The sequence below is a fragment of the Meleagris gallopavo genome, chromosome 2 (assembly GCF_000146605.3).
Source record: "Meleagris gallopavo isolate NT-WF06-2002-E0010 breed Aviagen turkey brand Nicholas breeding stock chromosome 2, Turkey_5.1, whole genome shotgun sequence".
NCBI lineage: Eukaryota > Metazoa > Chordata > Aves > Galliformes > Phasianidae > Meleagris > Meleagris gallopavo.
Genome location: NC_015012.2, coordinates 104,851,466 through 104,872,894, shown reverse-complemented (window position 1 = coordinate 104,872,894; position 21,429 = coordinate 104,851,466). Strand labels below are relative to the sequence as shown.

Sequence of the window (21,429 nt, the reverse complement as noted above, 5' to 3'; positions counted from 1 at the left end):
CTCTCATGCGTGTCTGGATTCAGTTTTTTCCTAATGTCTCATTTTTCTGAGGCCAGTGAGAATTAACCCATTTTCCTTGTTCCCATGTAGCTGCTTCGCTCTGAATTTGCCTGTTTCCCAGCACAGCATTTTTTAGGCTGTGATTACCATAGAATCATAGAAAGGCTTGAGTGATAAGGGACCTCAAAGATCATCTAGTTCCACCCCTCCTGCCACAGACAGGGTTACCAAACACTACATCAGGCACCAGATCAGGGGCCCATCCAACCTGGCCTCGAACACCTTCCTTGATGGGGCATCCACATCTTCTCTGGGTAGTTTCAAGGCAATGACTTCTTCAGGGCTTGTTCATGGAAAATACTTCAGAGTACTCAAATGCAGAAAGCTTCAGCTCTGAAGTGAGTCAGACAAAGCTTTATAGATGCCAGAACTTTGAACTACCACTGCTGATTTATTTCTATAAATGCTGTGCATGCAGAGCAGCAGTGTAGGCCATTGCTAGGGTCTCGTTTCCCCTTCAGCACTGCTGTGTTCCCCTTCGGTCACTGAAAACAATATCAGTATTCCTTTTCTCTCTTATGTGCCTGTTACTCCATCTAAATGATAATAAGCTGATGTGATACACTGCATTACTGTGCACCTTTTTGTCCATTAGCTCCCTCCGAAACCACCACAACCCCCCACCAGCAAGAAGAGAAAACGAGTGAGTGACGACGTGCCAGAGTGTAAGCCTCTGAAGCCATTGCTGAGTGGCTCCATTCCTGTGGACCAGTTTGTGCAGACACTCGAGAAGGTAATAAGCCTTTGGTGGCAAGCAAGGTTCAAGGGGTTCTCTGCAGAGCTGAGAAATCTGCTGTTTTGCTAGGAGAGAGGAAAATAATTTTAATGTGGCTTGAAATAGAGGGAGGCCAGTGAGCTGTCAAAGTATTGCCAGAGTATGTATCTCTGCAATGAGAACAGAGGAAATATTTCCCCATGGAAATGTCTTGGTGTAAGTGCTTGGTGTCATTTATTTCCTCCTGGTTTCCTACGGAAGCTGGGCTTTTAGGGTCACTGCATGGGTGAATTTCCCACGTGTATCAGCTGATTTCCAGCGCATTTGAACAGTGGAGAGTTTTTAAATGTTTAAATTCCTAAAGTTCTTAAGTTCCTAAATTTGAAGTTCTTGATTTTAAGTTTTGTGAAAATGAGGAGACTGACTGAAGAATGATAGAATCATAGAATGGCTTGGGTTGGAAGAACCTCATCCACTCCCACCCACCAGATCAAGCAGCCTAGGGCTGCATCCAGTCTGACCTAAGAATTGTAGACTCATAGAACGACTTGAGTTGGAAGAGACCCCAAGGATTATCAGGTTCAAAGGCCCTTGCCACAGGCAGGACCACCAACCAATGATGGAAAAACTTCCTGCAGAGCTTCAGGACAGGTTCTGGTGGCTGAACTCCCAGGCATTGCATGTTACTGCCCTGTAGAGCCCAGCTTTGCCCTGGAGAGCCCAGCTTTCCCCTGCTTGGCCTCTTAAAGAAAATGGATAGGAAAAAGGTAGGATTGTCCGGGAGGAAGTTTGCAGTGGGATTCAGTGGGTCTCTATATCTTCTTGAGGCAGTAATGTCAGCAGATGTTCACTTCTGTACTTAAAGGAGTCTTTTGTCCTCTTTGCCACGCAAGATTTTGAAGTTGGTGATTGCTATGAATTGGTATAGTGGAAAACTTTAGCCTCCCTGTGCTGCAGTAAATCCATCTGTATAATGAGGCTCATATTTCACTTATCCTGTGAGGGTTTCCTCTGCTGTTCCCAGAGATGTAGAATATCTGCAGTGCCACTCTGTATTTTGCAGCCGTTCTTTCCCTCTCCTCCTCCCTGAGCTTACCCTGGTCTCTCCCTGTTACTTATGTTGCTGTAACATCTCTCTCTTTTCCTCCCTCCCTATTGCTGTATCCAGCATGGCTTCAGTGACGTGAAGGTGGAAGACACAGCCAAGGGCCACATCGTGCTCCTCCAGGAGGCAGAGACCCTCATTCAGATTGAGGAGGACTCCACACACATCATCTGTGACAACGATGAACCTCTTAGGGTGAAGCTGCGTGACTTGGTTCTCAAATTCCTGCAGAAATTTTAGCCCATGGACACCATGCTGCTCTGCAGGGAGAGCCCTCAGAGCACCAGAGCAAGGAGCTTTTAGAGAGTGACCCCAAAGAGAGATAATATCTGCATTCAGAGACCAGAAACCACCTTTTCTTCATGCAGAAGCAACTAAGTATTTTTTAATATCTCTATATATTTTTTATTTAATTTTTAGCCAGTTTTGGAATACTTCAGAGGGGATTCCTGTGCTGTAAAATTCCTTTCTGGAATCTTAAAGGAGATACAGATTGCAGAGTAAATAAATAGAGTGTACATTTAGAAAGTCAGGATGAAACCATCTGCAGGTGCAGATATTTCTGTGTGATGCAGTCAATCAACAGTGTGTGCCCCAGCCCTTTATCCAACAAAACTCTGCAAGAATATTGGACCAGTGGCCTCAAATATTAAGAGATGATTGTTTTTTTTCTCCCCACTGTGTCTTCATTGCATCCAGTTTTCTGTCTGTGTGTATGTTTCCCTGGATATGGTACAAAGAGGAGCGTGGCAGAGATCATAAAAACAAAAACAGAAAATGGGGACTATGCTGGGCATGGCCAATGGCTTCAGAGTGCCCAGAGCACCTTCATTCTCCTGGAGCAGGGAGGTTTTGGTAAAGCTTTAGCACTTCAAAGGTGTTCACTGATGTTCACCTCACCTCTTAGGACCAAATTTGTCCACCGAGATGTTGGGTCCCTCCACCACCAGTGGGAGAGATACCAACAGGAGGGATTGCAGTTGCAAGCAGAATGCTTGGTTGTCCTTCTGTGCCCTATTGGTCTGTTGGCTGTTGGTGCTGAGACAGCTCCATTCCCTCTCACTGCTTCCATTGGGTGCATGAGGCTAAGCAACATGAATCTGGGACCCAGAAACCCAGCTGGGAAGGGAGGCATTCTCATGTATGTTAAAGCAGTTAAACTCCCCCTGCTCACGAAAAAACCTGTGAGATTTAAGTGCCTCTCATTTCTACCTTCCCAAAATCTTTCAGTCCCCACATTCCAAAATCCTGGTTGAAATTCTGATAGCCCTTTATACAAAGCCATCTGTACTGCAGACTAGGGGGGCTTTTCCCTCTCAAAGTTGTGTATTTGGAGCCTAAACTTAGTTAATAGTATTGCTTTTAAAAGTAGCTAAGTAGCTGATTGATTTCTTGGATATACTGCTGTTGTCTTTTTTTTCTTTTTTTTAATGGGATTGTTTTGTATTTATTTGGTGTTAAAAATAAAAAGCAATAGTAAGAATGCTGAGGAGAAACCACATTCAGTGGTTTATAGAAGCATCTGCTTGCCTGGTCCACATCCACAGGTGCGTAAATATACATATTTATAAAATGTCTCCAGTTTACAGCCTTAGGGAGATGAAGGCAGTGGGAGAACAGCTCTGTAATAAAAACTGTTTGCTGTTGCAGTTTGCACATCATATTTCCTACACATTAAGGGTTCCTGCTTGATTGGTTGTACAGGCTCTGGCATCTGTACCTTGGCTTTCTGTGTGTGTCAGGGGCATGAGAGCAATGGCATCATTAGGGCGATAAAAACCTGGTTGCAGAAGCATGAATCCCAATGAGAGTTTACAGCATCTGTGGTAGTTCAGCTTCTTTACCATCAGTAGGAAATAGAGTAAAAGAACTGGGCATATCTCACCTTATGATTAAATCTGTATAAAGATTATTCTGAACACGTGAAGGCCACTGGACGTAGGAAGGGTGGGAAGGAGAGAGACGTGCATGCCTCATAACATGTGAGTCCTTGAAGTGCCTCTCTCCCTGTTACCCACTGGCCCCAATGCTCCAGAGACTTCATTTTGTGAATGTGCTAATTTGCATTTATAATTACAGAGGATTTAAATCCACCTGAAGGTCCCAGTGCCACCATCAGATGGTGTGGCAGCTCAGCAGACGGTGCAGGGCTGTGTGTTCACATACGTGAGATGTAACCACACTCTGTGTTTCTCTGACTGCAGGTGCCTGAGGGCAGGAAGGTGAAGTTTTGCTGCAGTGATGCAGTCTGATCAGCTGTGTGTGTGAGGGGGAGAAAACCTTCCTCGTGTCCCATCCAGCAGAACCCCGTTAACAGCAGGTCAGGTTAGACAAAGAGGCATTCTAGCTCTCAAGATACTCAAGAAATCTTTAAATAGGAACCATGAGACAGCTTGTGTCAGCTGCAGTGGCTACTCCACTGGTGTATAATTGGGCCAAACCAACCCCAGTGCTCTGAGCCCCATGGAGGTCTCTCAGTGCTGCCTAAATTGACAGAACCAGAGAGCTCCAGCCTAGTTCTGCCCCAATGGGTGATTTTGGAGACGTTTCTGGCTTGCTGCAGTCCGGTCCAAAAACATATTTGCTTGGTTCACCACTTCTGTGACTGGGGCTGTCACACCAAATCCTGTAATTCGGGGCACAAAGCCATGACTCCTATCAGCCATGCTGATACTTGATCACATCACTGGCAGCTGGTGGATTTCCAAAGCCCTTGTCGGTTTGGGCAGAACATCTCACTGCTCCAGTCCAGCACCTGAAAACCAGTTTTGTTTCTTTCTTAGAAACAGACAGGTTGTGCCTGCTGGAAAATAAACATTCTGGGGGGATCCTTTAGTGAAAAATTTTAATTAATCTCACAAAATAAGCTCTTGTTCATCCTGCACAGAGGAAGAAAATAAATGGCATTTCTTCTGGCTGGGTCAGTGCTGCAGAGGTAACCATGGCAGCCGGGGAGGGATGCAAGTGGAGGGGTGGAATTAGATGGATGCCAAATACATTTTAACCAGAGAAATGCTTTAGTGGACAGATAGCAGCAAAGGCACTTGGGTTTGGCACCATCTTCCTTGCAGAAGGAAAACATCCTGGCCACAGTGTGATATTTGTTGTGCCATGGCCTGTGCACATGTGACTTTAATGCAGATAGCATTTGCGGCTGGTAGCAGATACTCCTAGGTGGAAAGAAGTATATTATGTTTTTATTCTATTAATAAGAGCCTTAAGAAAAAGAACTGGAGCAAGTCATTACATTCCAGGCTCGCTGTCTCCCGCACCGTGCCCAGATGCGTGGGACAGCCCTGTGGTCACGTCAGTGTCCCTTCCTAGGGGACGTGAGCACAATGAACCAAGGGCAGCCTGCATCTGTGTCCTGGAGGCAGCTCACATCTTTGGGAGGAACGGGGCTTTGGTTTCATCCATTTGTATTGGTCTGGGTGGGCTCACCCTGGGGAAGCTAGGCCATGTGGAATGGTCCCTATTTACCTGTCACATGCAGCCCCGCACCTGAGTCCATCTGTGAGCCCATTTCTTGCGCCTCATCAGCTGTGTTTTTACTAATAGGGCTAAGGCTGCAGCTGAAAGCTCTTTGCCTTGATTAACACAAGAAATTATTCCTCACTGTTTTTCTCCCTTATTGCCTCCACTACTCGTTCCTCACCTTGCGCAGAGCCCATAAGGGTGAGGCCTCCATCCCGAGCCCAACCCTACTGAAAAATGCTGCCATTTTGACTGATTTTTGTCATTGTCATCCTGTTGGCAGCCCAACATAAGAGCTTAAAAACTGCATGAGAGCCCAGCCTGTGCCAAGCAGTGCCTGCATGAGGAGCAGCCAAAAGCCTTTAACACCACAGCAGTAGGAACTCATCTCACTTGGAGTTTTATTCTTGGAGGTGAAAAAAGCATTGTTCCAAGCTGTGCTGCACCCCTGGGCAGAGCAGGGCTCCAGGCACATGTGGGTGGCTTTGCTTTTTCTTTTTTTTTACTAGCCCCTCTACATTATGTTACTTAGCGGCTTAAATGGAACGGTGACAATAATCCTCCCCTTGCAGCATAACAAGGGGCTTTCATCCATTGCCTGCCTCGTAACTCACTGCTCTCTTCCCTCAGACTGCTCTCAGTATTTACCACCCTGAGTCCCCACATCACAGTGTGCCACTCACTGCTCCTTCTTCTACGTGGGGGTGAGGCAGAGCCCCAGCAGGGTGTGAGCACCTGTTCTGTGGGCAGTGCATCCCTCACCTGGATTCTAACAGCAGTTGGTTGCTTTCATGGCATTGCCAGGCAGAATGAAAACAAAGGGAACAATTCCACGGTGGGGATTTTGTTTTTTTTTTTGTTTTTATTTTTTTGTTTTTTAATTGAGGAACACGTCCTCTGAAATGGAAAACTGAGGGTCCTTTTGTTGTGGCTGTTGAGGGCCAGGCTGCAGCCAGGTCACTGCTTTTCAGATGACTTCAGGAGTCATTATGCTGCTGTGTCCCTGCCTTGGTCACTACTTTGGAAAGGAATATAGGATGGCTTGGGCTGGAAGGAACCCCAAAGACCATCCAATTCCAGCCCCTGCCACGGGCAGGGCTGCCAACCACTAAGGCACCGGATCAGGCTGCACAGGGCCCCATCCAACACAGCCTGGAGCACATCCAGGTCCTGGGCACAGCATCCATCTCCTCTCTTCTGGAACCAGAAATTGGGTTTTTTCTGGAAACAATAGCAAGAACAAGTGCTCCCAGTAGGGACGAGCCTTCACCTCAGGGCAGTTTGCTGAAATGGACACAGCTGCCCTGAAGGTGTTCTGCTGGACCAGAGCAGCTCATGGTTCTGCCCCTGCCCAGGGAAAAGGCAGGGCTGGGAGATGTTGGTTTTGGGGTGCCTCAAAATGAAGCTGCTGTGCATCCCATCCCAATCCCAAACCCTTTCTCAGAGCCCCCAGCAAAGCACAGAGCCACACTCAAGTTAAACTCTCCATTTATTGGATCCTTTTACAAAAAAAATCAACATTTGAATATTGTGCTCGTGTTGAAGGAGTGTTCCTTTTTCCTTCCAATTTTCTTTGAACCCGGTGCCCACGGGGCAGTTGGCACAGGGCAGGGCGGCACCACTGGCGATGCTATTTACAGTGAACGGGAGAGAACCTCACTCCACACCCAGCTGCAGCTCCAGTCCTGGGATGAAGCAGCAGAAACATCAAAAAAGGGAAAAGGGAAAAGGCCTTCCTTTGGGAAAGGTGCAGCCACCAAGGGACCCTCACTGGGATGAACCCCACAACCTGACCTGAGCTTCAGCATTACCCTGGGACCATCACAAAACCCACGGCAGAGATGCTGGTCACAAGGATGATGGGGACAGTGGCAAAGGCTGTTCTCAGGAATGCCTCTCTCCTCCCCAACAATGAGAGAAGCCTGCAGGATGCCACCGGAGCAGAAAGTTGGGCATGAATCACAGATCCGTGCTCTGGAAGGATTCTAGTGTCTTTTGGGGCAGAGTGGGGCAATCTTCCTAGCAACAGAAGACTGAGGGTGGAGATGGAGACAGCCCTGCACGGCCCCACGGCCCCCGTCCCTCCTGCCACCAGCACATTGCAGCACCCACCCACCCTCACCCCAAATCCCTTTGGGGTTCAGCAAACAGGAAACCATCCTGCAACTCAATCCCACCCCGCGGGCATCCATCACAACCATGGTGCCAGGCATGTCCGAAAAACCAACAGGCTGGGCAAGGGATGAGAGTGCTGAGAGCCTGGAAAAACAACGCGACTTTCCATCACTGTTTCTACTGGCCTGTGAATGAGAAGCCATGATGGAAAGGAAGAGCCCACCCAGCCTTGGGACTGAGGGCCTACACGGGTTTAGGTTTTGGGGTACAGGAGGTGGGTGTCTGACAGCTGCCACGCACAGAGGCTCAGCAACCAGACCTTGCAATGCAAATGGCAACACAAACACTTCACGGTACATCCGCATCTTCCAAGCTCCATATATTACAATCTCACCAAAATAACATTTCCCCCTAAGACTTCTGAAAATAAGCAGATGGGAAGTGTGTATCTCTATTTATATAAAGTGCAATCCGCAGCTGCCCCCACCCTGGCTGCCGCCCATGCTCCATTTAATGCTCCTCTGTTTAAAGAGACTGAACCTTCACACGCTCTGTTTCCAGCGCCTGATGTTAAAACAAAAAAGAGAAACAATACACAAAGGGAGAACCAGATGCCTCACTCCTTATTTCCCTGCGCTCTGTGGTGTTGCTGAAGGTACGTGCAGGAGAGCAGCCATGTCCTTCCTCCTCCCATGGGACCACAGCGAAGCAGAGCAGTGCGTCGAGCTGACGGCATCCACTGGGTAGGGGAGGAACCAGCTCCAAACCTGGCTCCACGGCCACAATCCCAGTTATGTTCCCCAGCCCACTTGAATGGAAGGTCGTTGTGGGATTAACCTTCAAATGCAGCCCAGAGCCACACGTGTGTGCAGGCAGGACGAGGGTTTAAGGCAGGTAAATCCACCCCGGGCACGCGTGTGGCTTTGTGATGGGGCTGAGGCAGTGTGGGATCCCAGCAATCGCTGGCGCTTTGCTTTGGCGCTGCTGGGCTGGCACAAAGGAGGATGCCCATCTCTTTTTCTCACCCTTTGAAGCATTACATGATCTCGAAAGGACCGACAGCTCACCTTCCATCCCAGCAACACCAGCAGGCCAGCTAGGAGCACGGGGCAGCCTGGTTTCCCTATGGCTGCAGCACAGGGCACCAGGAATAAGACCGCAGTGACTGCGGCACAGGGCCCGCTGCTGGGAGCAGGGTAAAGACACACTGGGACCAACTTCTTCCTCACTCAGCCCTCTTGGCTGGGCCCTGCGTGGTGAGCCCAGCAGCAAAGTGCTCCCGGATGGATGAAAGCTGGAGCCCTCAGTTGTGGCTGTGAGGCAGACGGTGTGTGAGAGGGGTGGGGAAGGGATGGGGCCGGCACGGTCACCAGAGCTGCCTCAATGCTGGGAGAAACCTCTGCAGCCCAACTCCTCCAAGCTGGCCTCGCTGTGGTGGGTCAAGAGGGGAAAACGGGGTGGGTAGGGAAAAAAAAAGCCTCACGCGGCAAATCTAAAACACTTTCATTTTAAATAACAATAATTATAATTAAAAAGAATGGTCGCCCTTGGCCAGAAAAGGGGCAGATCCACTAGCCAGCGCACCATTCCTCAGTGTACGATCTTAGGGAGCATCTTTACAGAACCGTGAGGTCCCCGACGTCCCTCATGCTCCGTGGGAGGAGACCGGAGTCCACGGCAGGAGGCGTCAAGCATCGGAGCCCAGCTGAAGAGCCCCCCTCTGCCCCACCCACCTCCAGATGGAGTTCGGAAGCCGGGGGTGCCCAGCTCCCTCCTGCTTTTAGATGAATTTGAAGCATTTTGTCTTGTCATGGGGCAGGCGGGTCTTGAAGAGGACCGAGTCCACGCGGAACTGGGTGTAGAGCAGGGGCATGTACCCGTACACCTTGACAAAGAAATTGATGCACTTGTGCCGCTCGTGGAAGTGAGAGTCATCGTGTGAAAGCGCCTGGGGGCAGCCAGGGCAGCGGAAAGTCCAGCGGGAGGTCACCTGTGAAGGGAGGGACGGAGCCTTAGAAGGGGCACAGTGAGTGGCTCCTGCTGACTCTCTCATCACTTAGGGTTTAAGAAGCCGTTTCAGAGAGAAAGATCTTAAAAATGAATTTGTTTCAGTGCTACAGAACCACAGATGTATTTTTAGAATAAGCAATTTGCCTCATGCTTTAGGCACCCAGAGTGAGATGTTTTGAGGGGGCTCCAGCTTTCAGGAGCTGTTCAACAGGTGTCCTTCCTCATTGGTCTGGATGTGGCCATCCCACTGCAGCGCCCTCTGATTTGGGTCAGATTCTCTCAGATTGGTCACTGAGCTCCACAACCTCCCCTTTACAGCACTTCCAGATGGAAGGAACACCACGCAGAAGAGCCCACCTGTCACATTCATGGCCCAGGCCCATCTCCAAGGCAGCTGGCCTGTGACAGCGAGACATATGTGGGGCTGTAAGAGCACTCTGCCAGCAGCCATAAAAAGAGGACTGATCTGAAATTCATGCTCAGAATTGTGACAGTCATTTGTCACGATGGGGCAGAGAGACTTCAGCTGGGCCACAGTATTTGCACCAACAGCCTTCCATACACCCGTGAGCCCAAATGCCTCCACAACACTAAACAAAAACAGAGAGGAAATAATTCCTACTTGTGCTGGACACCACAAAAGTAGGACATTTGGCTTCAGGACTCAGCTGCCCTGCAGGGCCTCTACTCACCCAGGAACCCTCTGCTCTATGCCGCGGTGTGAGTCGAACCCCTCCTCATCCTGCTTGTCACAGTGGCTGCTTCTAAGAGCTGTGCTGAGCTTTCACACCTTTTTGAACACATTTTTTGACTGCACCTCCTTGGGGATGGAGGGGACGTGTTAGCAGCTCCCAGCAGGACACGCTCACAGCACAGCCATTTGGAGATGCACTGCAGTCAGAGCATGGTGAGGGAGGGCAGCAGATGGATTTCCCCAAGTTAAGCAGCCTCCAAGCTGCACGCCGCACAGCGCTGCACGTTTAAGACATCCATCAAATCACCCAAGCCCTGCCTGGTGCCTTACCTTGATGGGAGGTTTCCTTGTGAGGTGTGAGACCAGGAAGTTCATGGCGATATCCTCGCAGTTGATGTACTCATCCACCATGTCGCGGATGGCCTGCGGCATCACGTAGGAGTACAGGTAGGCGTAGTACTGGTGAGGAAAAAAAGTTCTAACAATGCTCAAGGGGCCACAAGCAGCGAGTGCTGCTCCAGCCCCCTCAGCTCCTGCTGTCTTTATTGCTGCACAGCACTTGCCCAGCAGCGGGTGGATAACCTTCCCAGCTCGCTAAGACAGCTCAGGACAACCCCTGTAGGAAAAGAGCCTGTTGGTTTCTCAAGGCCCACTTGCCACCTATCGGCTCTCCCATAGGAGAACACGTGCCATGGAGCTGCATTCTGCACTGCTCCCTCCCAGCACAAACCACCCACAAGCTCTGCACACCAGGCAGCTACAAAAAACCATGACTTCCCCTGAAATTGCACATTGCAGTGCTTGGACTCTATAAGATTAAAGGCACTACAGAAAGGTCGTTATCAACTCCCACACAAGAGCTCTGGGAGACTCAAGCTGTAAATATGACACAGGGAATCTGAATCATACCTCCCATTCATAGACACATTAAGGTTGGAAAGATCACTAAGATCATCTAACCCAACCATCAGCCCATCCCTGCGACTGCAAATGAGGGAGCATCTGAGTGTTCCTAGTTTGCAGAATCCGTGTTTTGCCTGTGATGTGCCTCTGGGCACTGGATATGTGTTTGTTAGCGTTTCTGTTTGGAAGGAGCCGAGGAAAAGGAGCAGTGTGCTGCAGAGTTTCTTCTTTAAGAATAAAAGCCCCACAACCGCATGAACTCCAGTTAGTCTGGGAAGGAAGGGAAAGCACCAGGCTGACCGTGGAGGAGCAACTGTGGACTTGATGATCCTTATGGCTTCCTTCCAACTCGGGATATTCTGTGATTCTATGATATCTCACCTTATGGAAGAAGGCAGCACCAGTGAGCACCATCGAGAGCTCACAAGAGTAGTTGGAGTTGTAGAGCCAGGACTGATGGGGGATGTCCCACGCATGGTAGCGCCCCGGGAAGCCGACGATGCGGTCCCTCGCCTCCCTCCAGACCCTGCAAACAGAAACACCGAGGTTTTCCGTCAGACACCAACCTGGGCAGCACCTCTGGAGGTGAGCACAGCTCCAGCTGATCCCAGTCACGCACAGGGCAGGGCTGTGCCCTCAATACCAACAGAGCAGCTCCCAAGGAAGGGCTGCACATGATGGAAATGCGTGCATTTAATCTTGGTGATGGTTGGTTGCTTGGACAAGAAGAACAATCATTGTGAAAATGTGCAATTACTTTGCTTTAAAGTTTTTTTTGTTTTTTTTTTTTTACAAAAGCATGAAAACGTAACATGAAAACGTGCCTGTGTACATAGACTGTGTGGTGCAAGTTCGCCCACTGCCCCAGCACCATCAGAAGGAGCAACCAAGTGACTCACATGGGTCCCTTCCTGATCTCATGGAGTTGTGCCATACTGTACTGCAGGAAGGGGCTAGATGCAGAAATCGTGGCTTTGACAGGGATACAGAATTTGTTGAGCTTATCTTGTTCTAAATGTTGAGTGTGAGGCAGAGCATTCCTTACTCAGCTCTGCCACACACAGCTGCGAGTGCAGAGCAGCACTGCTGGGTTTCTCATGTTGGTTCTCTTCCAGAGGCACCTTCGAGTCGCTTTTTCTAACTAAAAGGTTGTGCTGCAAGTTTAAAAGAAAACTAAGATAGAGGCTGATAGCCCATAATTCATTTCTGAATTACACAGAGCATGGAAAGCTATGATCTCAGGTGAAAAGGCAGAGAAAGAGGCTGGGAAAGCCAGTGTGATGGGAAACTGCTGCTGCCAGCTTCCCACAGCACGTGCAGGCACATCACTGCAAGACACATGCACCACTGCTGCTTCTATTTCTTCTACACCCCAGAGCAGCCGGGGGTAATCCAGCCTCTTCCCAAGCTCCCTGAGATGTGGTATCTCCCAGCAGCTCTGTTTCTTCCTCCATACAGCAAAGACAATCAAAGCTCCCTTTAGGAAAGCTGCAGAGATGGTCAAGATGGGGTCTCCAAGCTGGAAGGCACCAAGCTCCACTACCTGTCCTTATTTACAGACACTGCAGTGGTTACCTGCATCCCAACCTGCACCCAGCAGCCTCCCCAGCATCCTTCACCCCAACACACACTCGCAGTTGTTGCACAGGGAATTAATCCTGGGTTTCACGTGTGAGAGTGTGGGCTCGTTTAACATTCTGCTCTCATCTGAAGCTTGCTCTCCTCCAGAGAAATCCCACAGGACAGCTGCAATGCTGTCAGGAGTCATTAAGAAAAACGTCAGTGCTAAATGTCTAACCTGGGAACTAAATACATTTTCCACATTGGGCTCATGGCTTCCTTTGGATGCACTGGTCTAACCTCACTAACGGTCCCAGCTGCACCTCCACACTCAGTGACTACAAGGAAAAAGCCCCAGGTGGGAGCTTAAAAGGATTTTCCCTTTTCCCCAGACACTACATCAGGCAGCAGGTGGCCTTCTCCTATTTTCCTAGCATGCACGGAGCTCCTGGTTCCTCCTCCCTCAGTTCCTTTCCTGCTGAGCTTCACAAGCAATGGTTGTGGGGCAACTGTGGGCTGCTGACAAAACAAAGTTCCTGAGGGCTCTGGGCCTTCATTAGGCTACTTAACACAGCAAACAGCAAAGACTGGTTTGTTGTTACATCCTCAATCAAATTAAGGAAACTCCAATATAATCTGGTAATGAAAACTGAGCAATTAACACTGCCTGCAGCTTCCCTGGCACCATCCTCCCAGCAAGCATTTGTGTGCTGAGGGTTTCTATCAATCAAATACAACTGTTTTGAAAAGCTGCAGCAGCAACCACTCACTCCCTTTCACTTCTCCCACATCCACATGAAAGTGACGTTTCCTTCCCAGCTCAGCAGCAAAACCCAGAGTTCCTCCAGCAGAGCTTTTTGGTTGCACTCCTTGGTAAGGTTTGCTCCCAGCAAACAATCTCCATGCAAGGTACTCCAGGGCTGATCCCCCCACGCAGCCTCAGCCAGGCACTGCGGATGAGCAAAGGCAAACGGAGACCAAAGAGGGGGAGAAAATGGCCAAGTCCAGATAAAGAGCCCACAATGGGGCAAGGAAGGGAGCCAGGAGTCCCAGTGCCTGCTGTAATCACTTAACAGCTCATTTCTCACCCTTCAGAGAGAGTGCTTTCCAGGCATTTTGTGCCTTTCTGTCTTCCTCTGAAGCAAGAGCCAACCCATCTGGGAGGGAAAGGAGAGCTGCTGCCTGCCTCCACCCCCTGACAGCTGTCAGGAGCTCCTGGATTTGCAGTCAGCCCCACACCAGGCTGACAAGCTGCAGCCAAGTGAAGGTGAGCAGCAGCAGCCTGGGGAAACCTCCTATGGAACCGCTTTCTTCCCTGGGCTCATCAACAGGGAGCTGTGTGCCAGGGCAACGTTGAGGGAAAATGCAGGTGTTGGAGCAGAAGAGTAGGAATGAGAGCAACCAGCACTCTTTGTGCAACATCTCTTTTCTCCATGCTCTGGAGAGAGAGATGCTAAAACAGCTGTCACATCCCAGCGCCACACAGATCTCAGAGGAGGGATGACAGCCTGCTGTGAGCACACCAGCAATGAATCCCTACAGTGAATGTCGTGGCCTCGCTTTTGGCACACAAAGCATGGAGTGTGAAAGCCTTGGGTTCGTTTGCCAGTTTTCTTCCTCAACAAGCAAGGAAAGCATGTACTGCCAACAACACTAAGGGAACGCTATCAGAATTGCAAAAGCCAAAGAGCTGAGGTTAAGACATGTGAGAATCAGGTTGCCTGGACAACCTGGAATCAGCCCACCTGCCTGCAACTCATTAACACGTAATGAATTAAACAATTCATTAACACATGCTCTTCCTGCACCGTGAAGCCGCGGGAAGGGATGTGCTCATCCTTGGTCAGGCCCTCGTTTTAACCACGACGGCCACACTGCACAGAAAAGCTGCACCCTGTGCCACTCACCGGAACCCAAACATGATCTCGTCGTGGCGAAGGTGAGCGTCGTCGTCGATGGACAGGATGGCTTCTGTCTCGATCTCATCCCACGGCAGGAAGCGGTTGTTCAGGCTGTTCTTCTCTGTGCGGACGACCTACAGACAAACAACACTGCAGTCACGGTGTCTGTAGAGGTGATATTTAGGGGCAGGGTGCCATGCTCCAGCTGCAGTCCTTCGGCTATCGCATTCTGGCTGTTGCGTTTTGGCATTGCTTCGCAGCCCCTGGGACAGATAAATGGTTTCTAAGCAAAGGCACTGGCTCGCTCCAGCCTTCTACCTGCTGCCTGCCTCGCAGACCTGCCAGAGCCACACATCAGGTACCAGCTGCAAGTGCTGCCCTTGTGACATGGCTCTGCATAACCACGTGACAGCCAGAGGGGAAACATGGCAGCTGCCAGCAAAGCAGCCCTCGTAGCACTGCTCCAGCTCACTCCAAACAGAGCTGTTTTACCAAATATCCCTGCTCTGTCCCTCGGATGTGAGCCATTTGCAGTACCTCCCTCTGAGAACATCTCAGCCCAGCTTCCTGCCCCGCTCAGTCCTGTCTCTCTGGCTCACTGCTGAACAATCAACTCTTGCTTTAGAAATAAAGTCCAGCCTGGTGAAAAGAATAAGGTGTCATGGCAATAAAACTCCATTAAATAAGATTACATTTGATCACATAAAAAGCTTGCACTGAAACCATTAACAGCAGAAAATATTTGTGTTGGGGATCTGCATGACAGCTGGTACCATTAAACTCCCATGTAAAGCCAGTGTTAGTGCTTTCATCTGTCAGCTACTGGGGGACAAAAAAATGGAATGTTTGACAAGAATGCATTAAAATATCCCATGGAAGAGCCATCAAAAGCACGGACACTATTGTAGGGAGGTGAAAAATTCCACAGCTCCAAGCCACAGTGAATCAGGGTGGGAATGGCAATGAGGAGGCACATGGGAAAGCAATTTAGGAGAGGCAGGAATCCAAAATCCAGGAGATCTGGAGCACCTTCCTGCCTGCTGACATGGGCAGGGGCCCCTCCAGCAAACTGCAGCCCACGTGCAGGCCTGGCCATCGCTCTGCAGCACGGTGACAACATGGGTCTCAGTCCTGCCCAGGTGTCACAGCACTGCTGGAAGCTCCTCCTGCTGAAGTCTGTGACCAACAATTCCTGAACGACCACTTTCGTCATCCTTGCCCTCTAGTAGGTTTGGGAATGTATTAAAGCCAGCACTGATGCACCATTTATCCTTCTGTTTAAGAGCACACAACGCGCTGTGTCTCTGCTGTTACAACGAGATTTCCTCAACAAGCCTGATCTCACTGAAACCTGTGGGTGGCTGACTCATTAGGATAGCAGAAGCTGGACCCAGTCCATTGCAAAGTGATTTAATGCTTTCCAGGCAAGGTGTTGCCCATGGATCACACCCAGCCAGCTGAAGATACATGGACAAAGAACTGGGGCTGGGCAGCACAGGAGTTTTGCTGACAGCACCTCCTGGATTCTGTGCCCAGGCCACTTTGCGAGCTCTCTGTGAGCAGCCACAACCACTGCCCAGGGCCAGATCTGCGCTCTGGCTGCCATTCACTCCCAAGGGAGAGGTAAAGATGCAATGCTCAGCTGAGAGTTCCTACGACCTCTGTTTTTCACCCCAGACGTTGCATCTTCTTGGGCTGTAAAAATCTGGACAGGAAATAAAAGTTGTCCCAGCTGCCAGGGGTGCATTTCGGGAAGCTCTGCACATCTGCACAGTCAGTGCTTGCTTTGTGCTCTGCACAGAAAATAGATGTGCTTCTGCTAAACAAGGTGCTGCCTTTCAACGGGAAGCATTTAAGATTAAAGCTGCTTGTAAATTGATGGATCCCAGGAAACACCTGGTAAACCTTATTGACTGACTTCTTGTTTTCCTGTAACTCGCTGACCATGATGCAGCTACTGCCAATTGAGAGAGAGAAGCGGATCCATCCTGAAATGTCTGAAGTTGGGACCCCAGAGGGGAGAGAAAGATCAGAGCATCAGCATGAAACTCTTCCCTAAAGAGACAAAGCTACAGAGGAGCCAAGTGCCTCCAGGACACAATGAGCACATTCAAATCATCACATTAGCACAAGCAGAAGTTAGAAGCAATGAAAAGCTAGCATCTTTGATGGTTTCTTTTCAAAGCACCTGTCCTGTCTTACAGCACTTTTAGATGCAGCTGAGTGCCATCCAACTTTCATTCTCCTCTCACCCCTGGGCAGCTGCTCCAAGGAAGCAGCCGGGGACCTGCAGGCAGTGATAACTGAGAGATGATGATGAAGATGAAGAAGATGCCTGAGATTCCAATCCTCCCTGCCATCCCCAGGCGCTCAGGGCAGAGCCTGCTGCTGCTCCCCAGGCAGAACTGGGATGCACACCCTGAACCTGAGCCACAGAAATAGGGGCATCACATCATTAGAAAGGAAATCTAATTCTTGAGAAAGACAGAAGTGAATCTCTCCGTAAGTTCTTTAATGCAAGCAGCTAATCTTGTAGAAACAGGTTAGGGGCAATGGGGAGAGCCTTTGAATCAAGGACTTGAACCATTCGTACCTCTTCTCAAGGTTTTACATTTCAATGGGCCTCAGAAAACAGCAGATATGTCAGGCATGAAATGGAATTTATGGACACAAACACACTCAGTAGCTTATTAGGCTGGGTGAAAAAGGAAGAGTTATTACACCAGCCAAGTGTAAAGGAAGTTCAACTCTCTCCTTCATACAGTATTAAGTAAGATTTAGCAATTTTTCCATGACTTTATCACAAAGTTAAGACACACCGAGTGGCATCCATCTCTACATGCACACAAGAGACAAGGCATGCTCTGATCTCTGGGATTTGCTGGCCACAGGAGGCACCTGCACATCCCATGTGAGCTCTTCTCATGGCTGAGAGAGAGTGGGGCTGCTCTCTTCTCACTGGTGACAGGATGAGGGAAATGGCCTCAAGTTGCACCAGGGTAAGTTTATGCTGGATATCAAGAAACACTTCTTTACAGAAAGGGCTGTTAAGCACTGCAATGGGCTGCCCAGGGAGGTGGTTGAGTCACCATCCCTGATGTGTTTAAAATCTGTTTGGATGTGGTGCTCAGGGATGTGATTTAGAGAAGGGCTGTTAGAGTTAGGGTAGAGGTAGGTTGTGGTTGGATTCAAAGGCCTTTAAGGTCTTTTCTAACCTGAGCAATTCTATGATTCTCTGATTCTATACTTGTCTCTGGGAGATTCTCATCATGAGGCACACCATGAACCTGCTCAGAGAACAAGGCACAGCTATGAGATCATGGCACCAGTTGGTCTGCAAATGCTTTATGAAGAACTAATGGTAGGTGGCTGGTGGGGTTGGTGGCTGTAAGTTAAGCCAAAAGGGCTTTCCAAGTCACCTCCATTAACCTTCTTCTCTGCTGGTTCTTTTTGAAACAGGCTGAGCTCTCCATCTCTCACTCAGGGCTGTTTCTCCATCATTGCCCCTCCATCATGTTAACGGCAGCTTCTGACACAAATCTCATTTCTCAACAGCTGTGAGCTGAGTGAAAACCCAACAGAAGGTTCTCTGTTGGCAAACAGATTGAGCAGTGACCTTACCCAAGGGGATTCTAATAGCCAGGAGGACATCAAATCCACTGGTTGAAAGACACAAAGGCATTTACCAAAGAACCACCTTGCCCTGTAGGCAACACGGGAGCTCTCAACACTGATCAAACACAGCACCAATGCCAGGACCTGCATGCAAACCCCAGCCCCTCCAGACTCAAACCTGTCCCCTTATTTTGGTTATTTTTGGCTTTTCCTTGGGAGTGTTTTATTAAACTCCCTTTGCCACCAGCAAGATTACCACATGCAGCACTGGACAAAAGGATTACCATCACCCTCAGCTCCAAGTCCTGAATCCCCTCGAAGTTTGTAAACTTTTAAAACAAGAAACACTTCTCACTGTGTCGGAAATGTCTTCTCCTTTCAGCAAATCAAGGTGATTTAGTTCCACAAGTTTGCTTTGACTCAAAGACCATAAAGCCCCAGCATTCAGTGCAAAGCTGTTCAGTGCACCCATTTGCTGTTGGTGTTATTCACAGTCATGTTGGCCAAACAGATCTTAGAAACATTAGAATTAAAACAAAGCATAAATCGATGGCCTGCCCAGCAACAATACCCCAACCAACAGCAAGATTTTGCATTGGTTTTATACGTAAATACAAATATGCAGTAAAATCAATATCTTCTAGCAATCTCCCTGCTAGTGAGGCTTTATGCTTAAGCTTTAAATTAAGTGTCACATATAATTTGACAATGAAAACATGAAGAATGTTTATGGTGCTGGAGAAATTCCGACAGCTCGACAACTGGACTGATTTCTGGGCAAAGAGCAAACTCAGCACAGAACTGGGAAGCTCATTGCTCATGGCAGGCCTTCATACAGAAAAAAAAAAAAAAAACACAGAAAAACAACCCACAAAAGAATGGCCTTAGAGGAGATGCAAAAACTGGGGAGACGAAGAAGCTTGCAGGAAAAGGATTCTCTTCCTTATTCCCAAATCTGTGCCAATTCATCTGGGGAAAAATATCACCGTACCCAAAGCCAGGCTGAGGCTCCCATGCACTTCACAGTTGAAAATTATGGTGCTGAAGACACAGGAGCCCAACACATCTCCCTCCTCTGCCCAAAGACTCGACCTCAATCTATACTTGGAAAGAAAACAGAGAGCTCCTGCCAGCACAGCCTCTGGGGACAATGCAGACGTACAGTGCTATCAATCCCTCTTTCTTGGCACCATCTCCTGCACTTCTTGGTAGGACCCAGAGAAGCAAGTCACTGGTTTGCAGGAAGGAGTGCCCCAGCTCAGGCCCTCTGCCTTCCTGCTGCTCCAGGGGCCACAGCAAACCCCCACAAAGTGCACTTTGTCCTGATGGTGCCATCTGGGGACACAGATCCCTGCTAAGGACACAACATTCCACTCTGAACACCTCCAGGGAATCGCAGAATGACCAAGGTTGAAGAAGACCTCCAAGGTCATCCACAGTGCAACCACCCACCCGTAATTCCCCACTAACCATGTCCCTTAGTACCACATCTAAATGATTCCTCAACACCTCCATTGATGGTGACTCCACCTCTCCCTGGACATGCAGGAGCCATAGGGAGTTGGCAAGGTCAGAACCTCACTGCAAAGAAAAAGGACCAAAGCATCTCTCAAGCTGTGGATAAGCAGTGCTGCTTGGTCCTGCTGGCTAACCAGGTAGGGAAAGCAATTAAAGATCAGTCACATTATGCCTGATAGAGAGCACTCTATTAGTGAACTTTGGGAGATCCAAACTCCAGCAGTGAGGGAACAACAAGCAGTAGCTAGAACCCCTCTGTCCTTAACTGAGCTCATTCCGTAATCAGGACACATATTTTCAGTTCGTAAGTTGGACAAAATCCAGATATCCCAGTAAAGCAACGTGTCCAGCTCAGTCCTTATGACCCGCTGGCTACTGGATGGACCAAATCACAAATTCTGAGTCAGAAGGTGATTTACAAGGTAGAAAGGGCTTCCTTATCATGGGTGTTGTGTGTGCGCACGGATTTGTAGACACAAAAGCAGGATACATCTGAGCTATTCACCAGGGCTGGCTCCATCCCCTGCCCCTGATGCAGCCAACATGACAGATCAGACTGGCATTTGCTTCTCTGCATTTGCAAAGCTGAGCAATTTTTTGGGAGTGCAACCATCACAACAGGTTTGCACTAACCAGCCACAGAAACCAAGAGGTCTGGGATGGCGAAGGGAGATACAGCATGCTGCAAATAGCCCTGGCTACAGCACAGAGCTCAGATCCACCTGACTGCCCTTACCAGGGACAGCCATGATGGTGCTTAGTGAAGACCATGCTCTGCCTCCTGAAGGCACAGCACCACACCTCCCTGCCTGCTAGCACTGTCTTCCCCGTGCAGAACCATCTCCTCCTTCAGAGCTCAACTCCCTCCATAAGAATACCCTCCTACTTTGCAGAGAACAGAAATTCATCTCATTTCTACTGGCCAGCATCCTGCTTTCCACAGCCAAAACCACACTGAAAAGCCCTGATGTAAGCCTGGAGCACAGCCAGCAATTCTTCACTTAATGAGAAAGAAATCCATGCTATGCTCTGGAAGTTATACTCACCCCTGCACACAGACAGGCTGCGGGACACAGGCAGAGGATGGAATGCAAGTGTGCCATTGCTGTCACAAGGGAAGGCTTGAGGACATCCCCCAGCACTGTGGGTGTATCTGCCAGCCCCCAGCTGGTTGTAATTCCAGGGGAAATTGCACCTTTGCAATGCATAAATATGGTGTTAAAGCACCTTCCAGCAATGCTGCCAAACACTGTAAGATTTCAGCAGCCTGGCATTTTCACAGAATCATAGAATTGTAGGGGTTGGAAGGGACCTCTAGAGATCATCGAGACCAACCCCCCTGCCAAAGCAGGTTCCCTACACCAGGTCGCACAGGTAGGCGTCCAGGCGAGATTTGAATATCTCCAGAGAAGGAGACTCCACAACCTCCCTGGGCAGCCTGTTCCAGTGCTCCGTCACCTCACCGTGAAGAAGTTCTTACGCACATTCGTGCGAAACTTCCTGTGCTGCAGCTGATGTCCGTTTCCCCTCGTCCTGTCTCCACGTACCACTGAAAAGAGACTGGCCTCACCACTATGGCCGCCACACCTCAGATATTTGTAAACCTGGATCAGGTCCCCTCTCAGTCTTCTTTTCTCAAGGCTAAACAGACCCAGTTCACTTAGCCTTTCTTCATAGGGGAGATGCTCCAGGCCCTTCACCATCTTTGTGGCCCTCCGCTGGACTCTTTCCAAGAGATCCCTGTCTTTTTTGTACTGGG

The 21,429-nt window shown here is 49.3% G+C and overlaps 2 protein-coding genes across 7 annotated transcripts in view; one reads left to right on the top strand and one right to left on the bottom strand.

Annotated features, from left to right (window-relative positions):
• INTS9 (integrator complex subunit 9) overlaps positions 1-3,529 on the top strand; it is a 71,290-nt gene extending 67,761 nt beyond the window's left edge. For both annotated transcript variants that reach the window (XM_010708087.3, XM_019613386.2), the window contains 2 exons: positions 656-793; positions 1,944-3,529. In XM_010708087.3, coding sequence (XP_010706389.1) covers positions 656-793; positions 1,944-2,120 — 315 coding nt within the window. In that variant the 3' untranslated portion in view covers positions 2,121-3,529. The remainder of the gene's footprint in view (positions 1-655; positions 794-1,943) is intronic.
• Positions 3,530-6,825: 3,296 nt separating this feature from the next.
• Positions 6,826-21,429, bottom strand: part of EXTL3 (exostosin like glycosyltransferase 3) — a 116,945-nt gene continuing 102,341 nt past the window's right edge. For all 5 annotated transcript variants that reach the window (XM_010708084.1, XM_010708082.1, XM_010708086.1 and 2 more), the window contains 4 exons: positions 14,544-14,671; positions 11,458-11,602; positions 10,504-10,632; positions 6,826-9,459 (listed from right to left, as the gene is read on the bottom strand). In XM_010708084.1, coding sequence (XP_010706386.1) covers positions 9,250-9,459; positions 10,504-10,632; positions 11,458-11,602; positions 14,544-14,671 — 612 coding nt within the window. In that variant the 3' untranslated portion in view covers positions 6,826-9,249. The remainder of the gene's footprint in view (positions 9,460-10,503; positions 10,633-11,457; positions 11,603-14,543; positions 14,672-21,429) is intronic.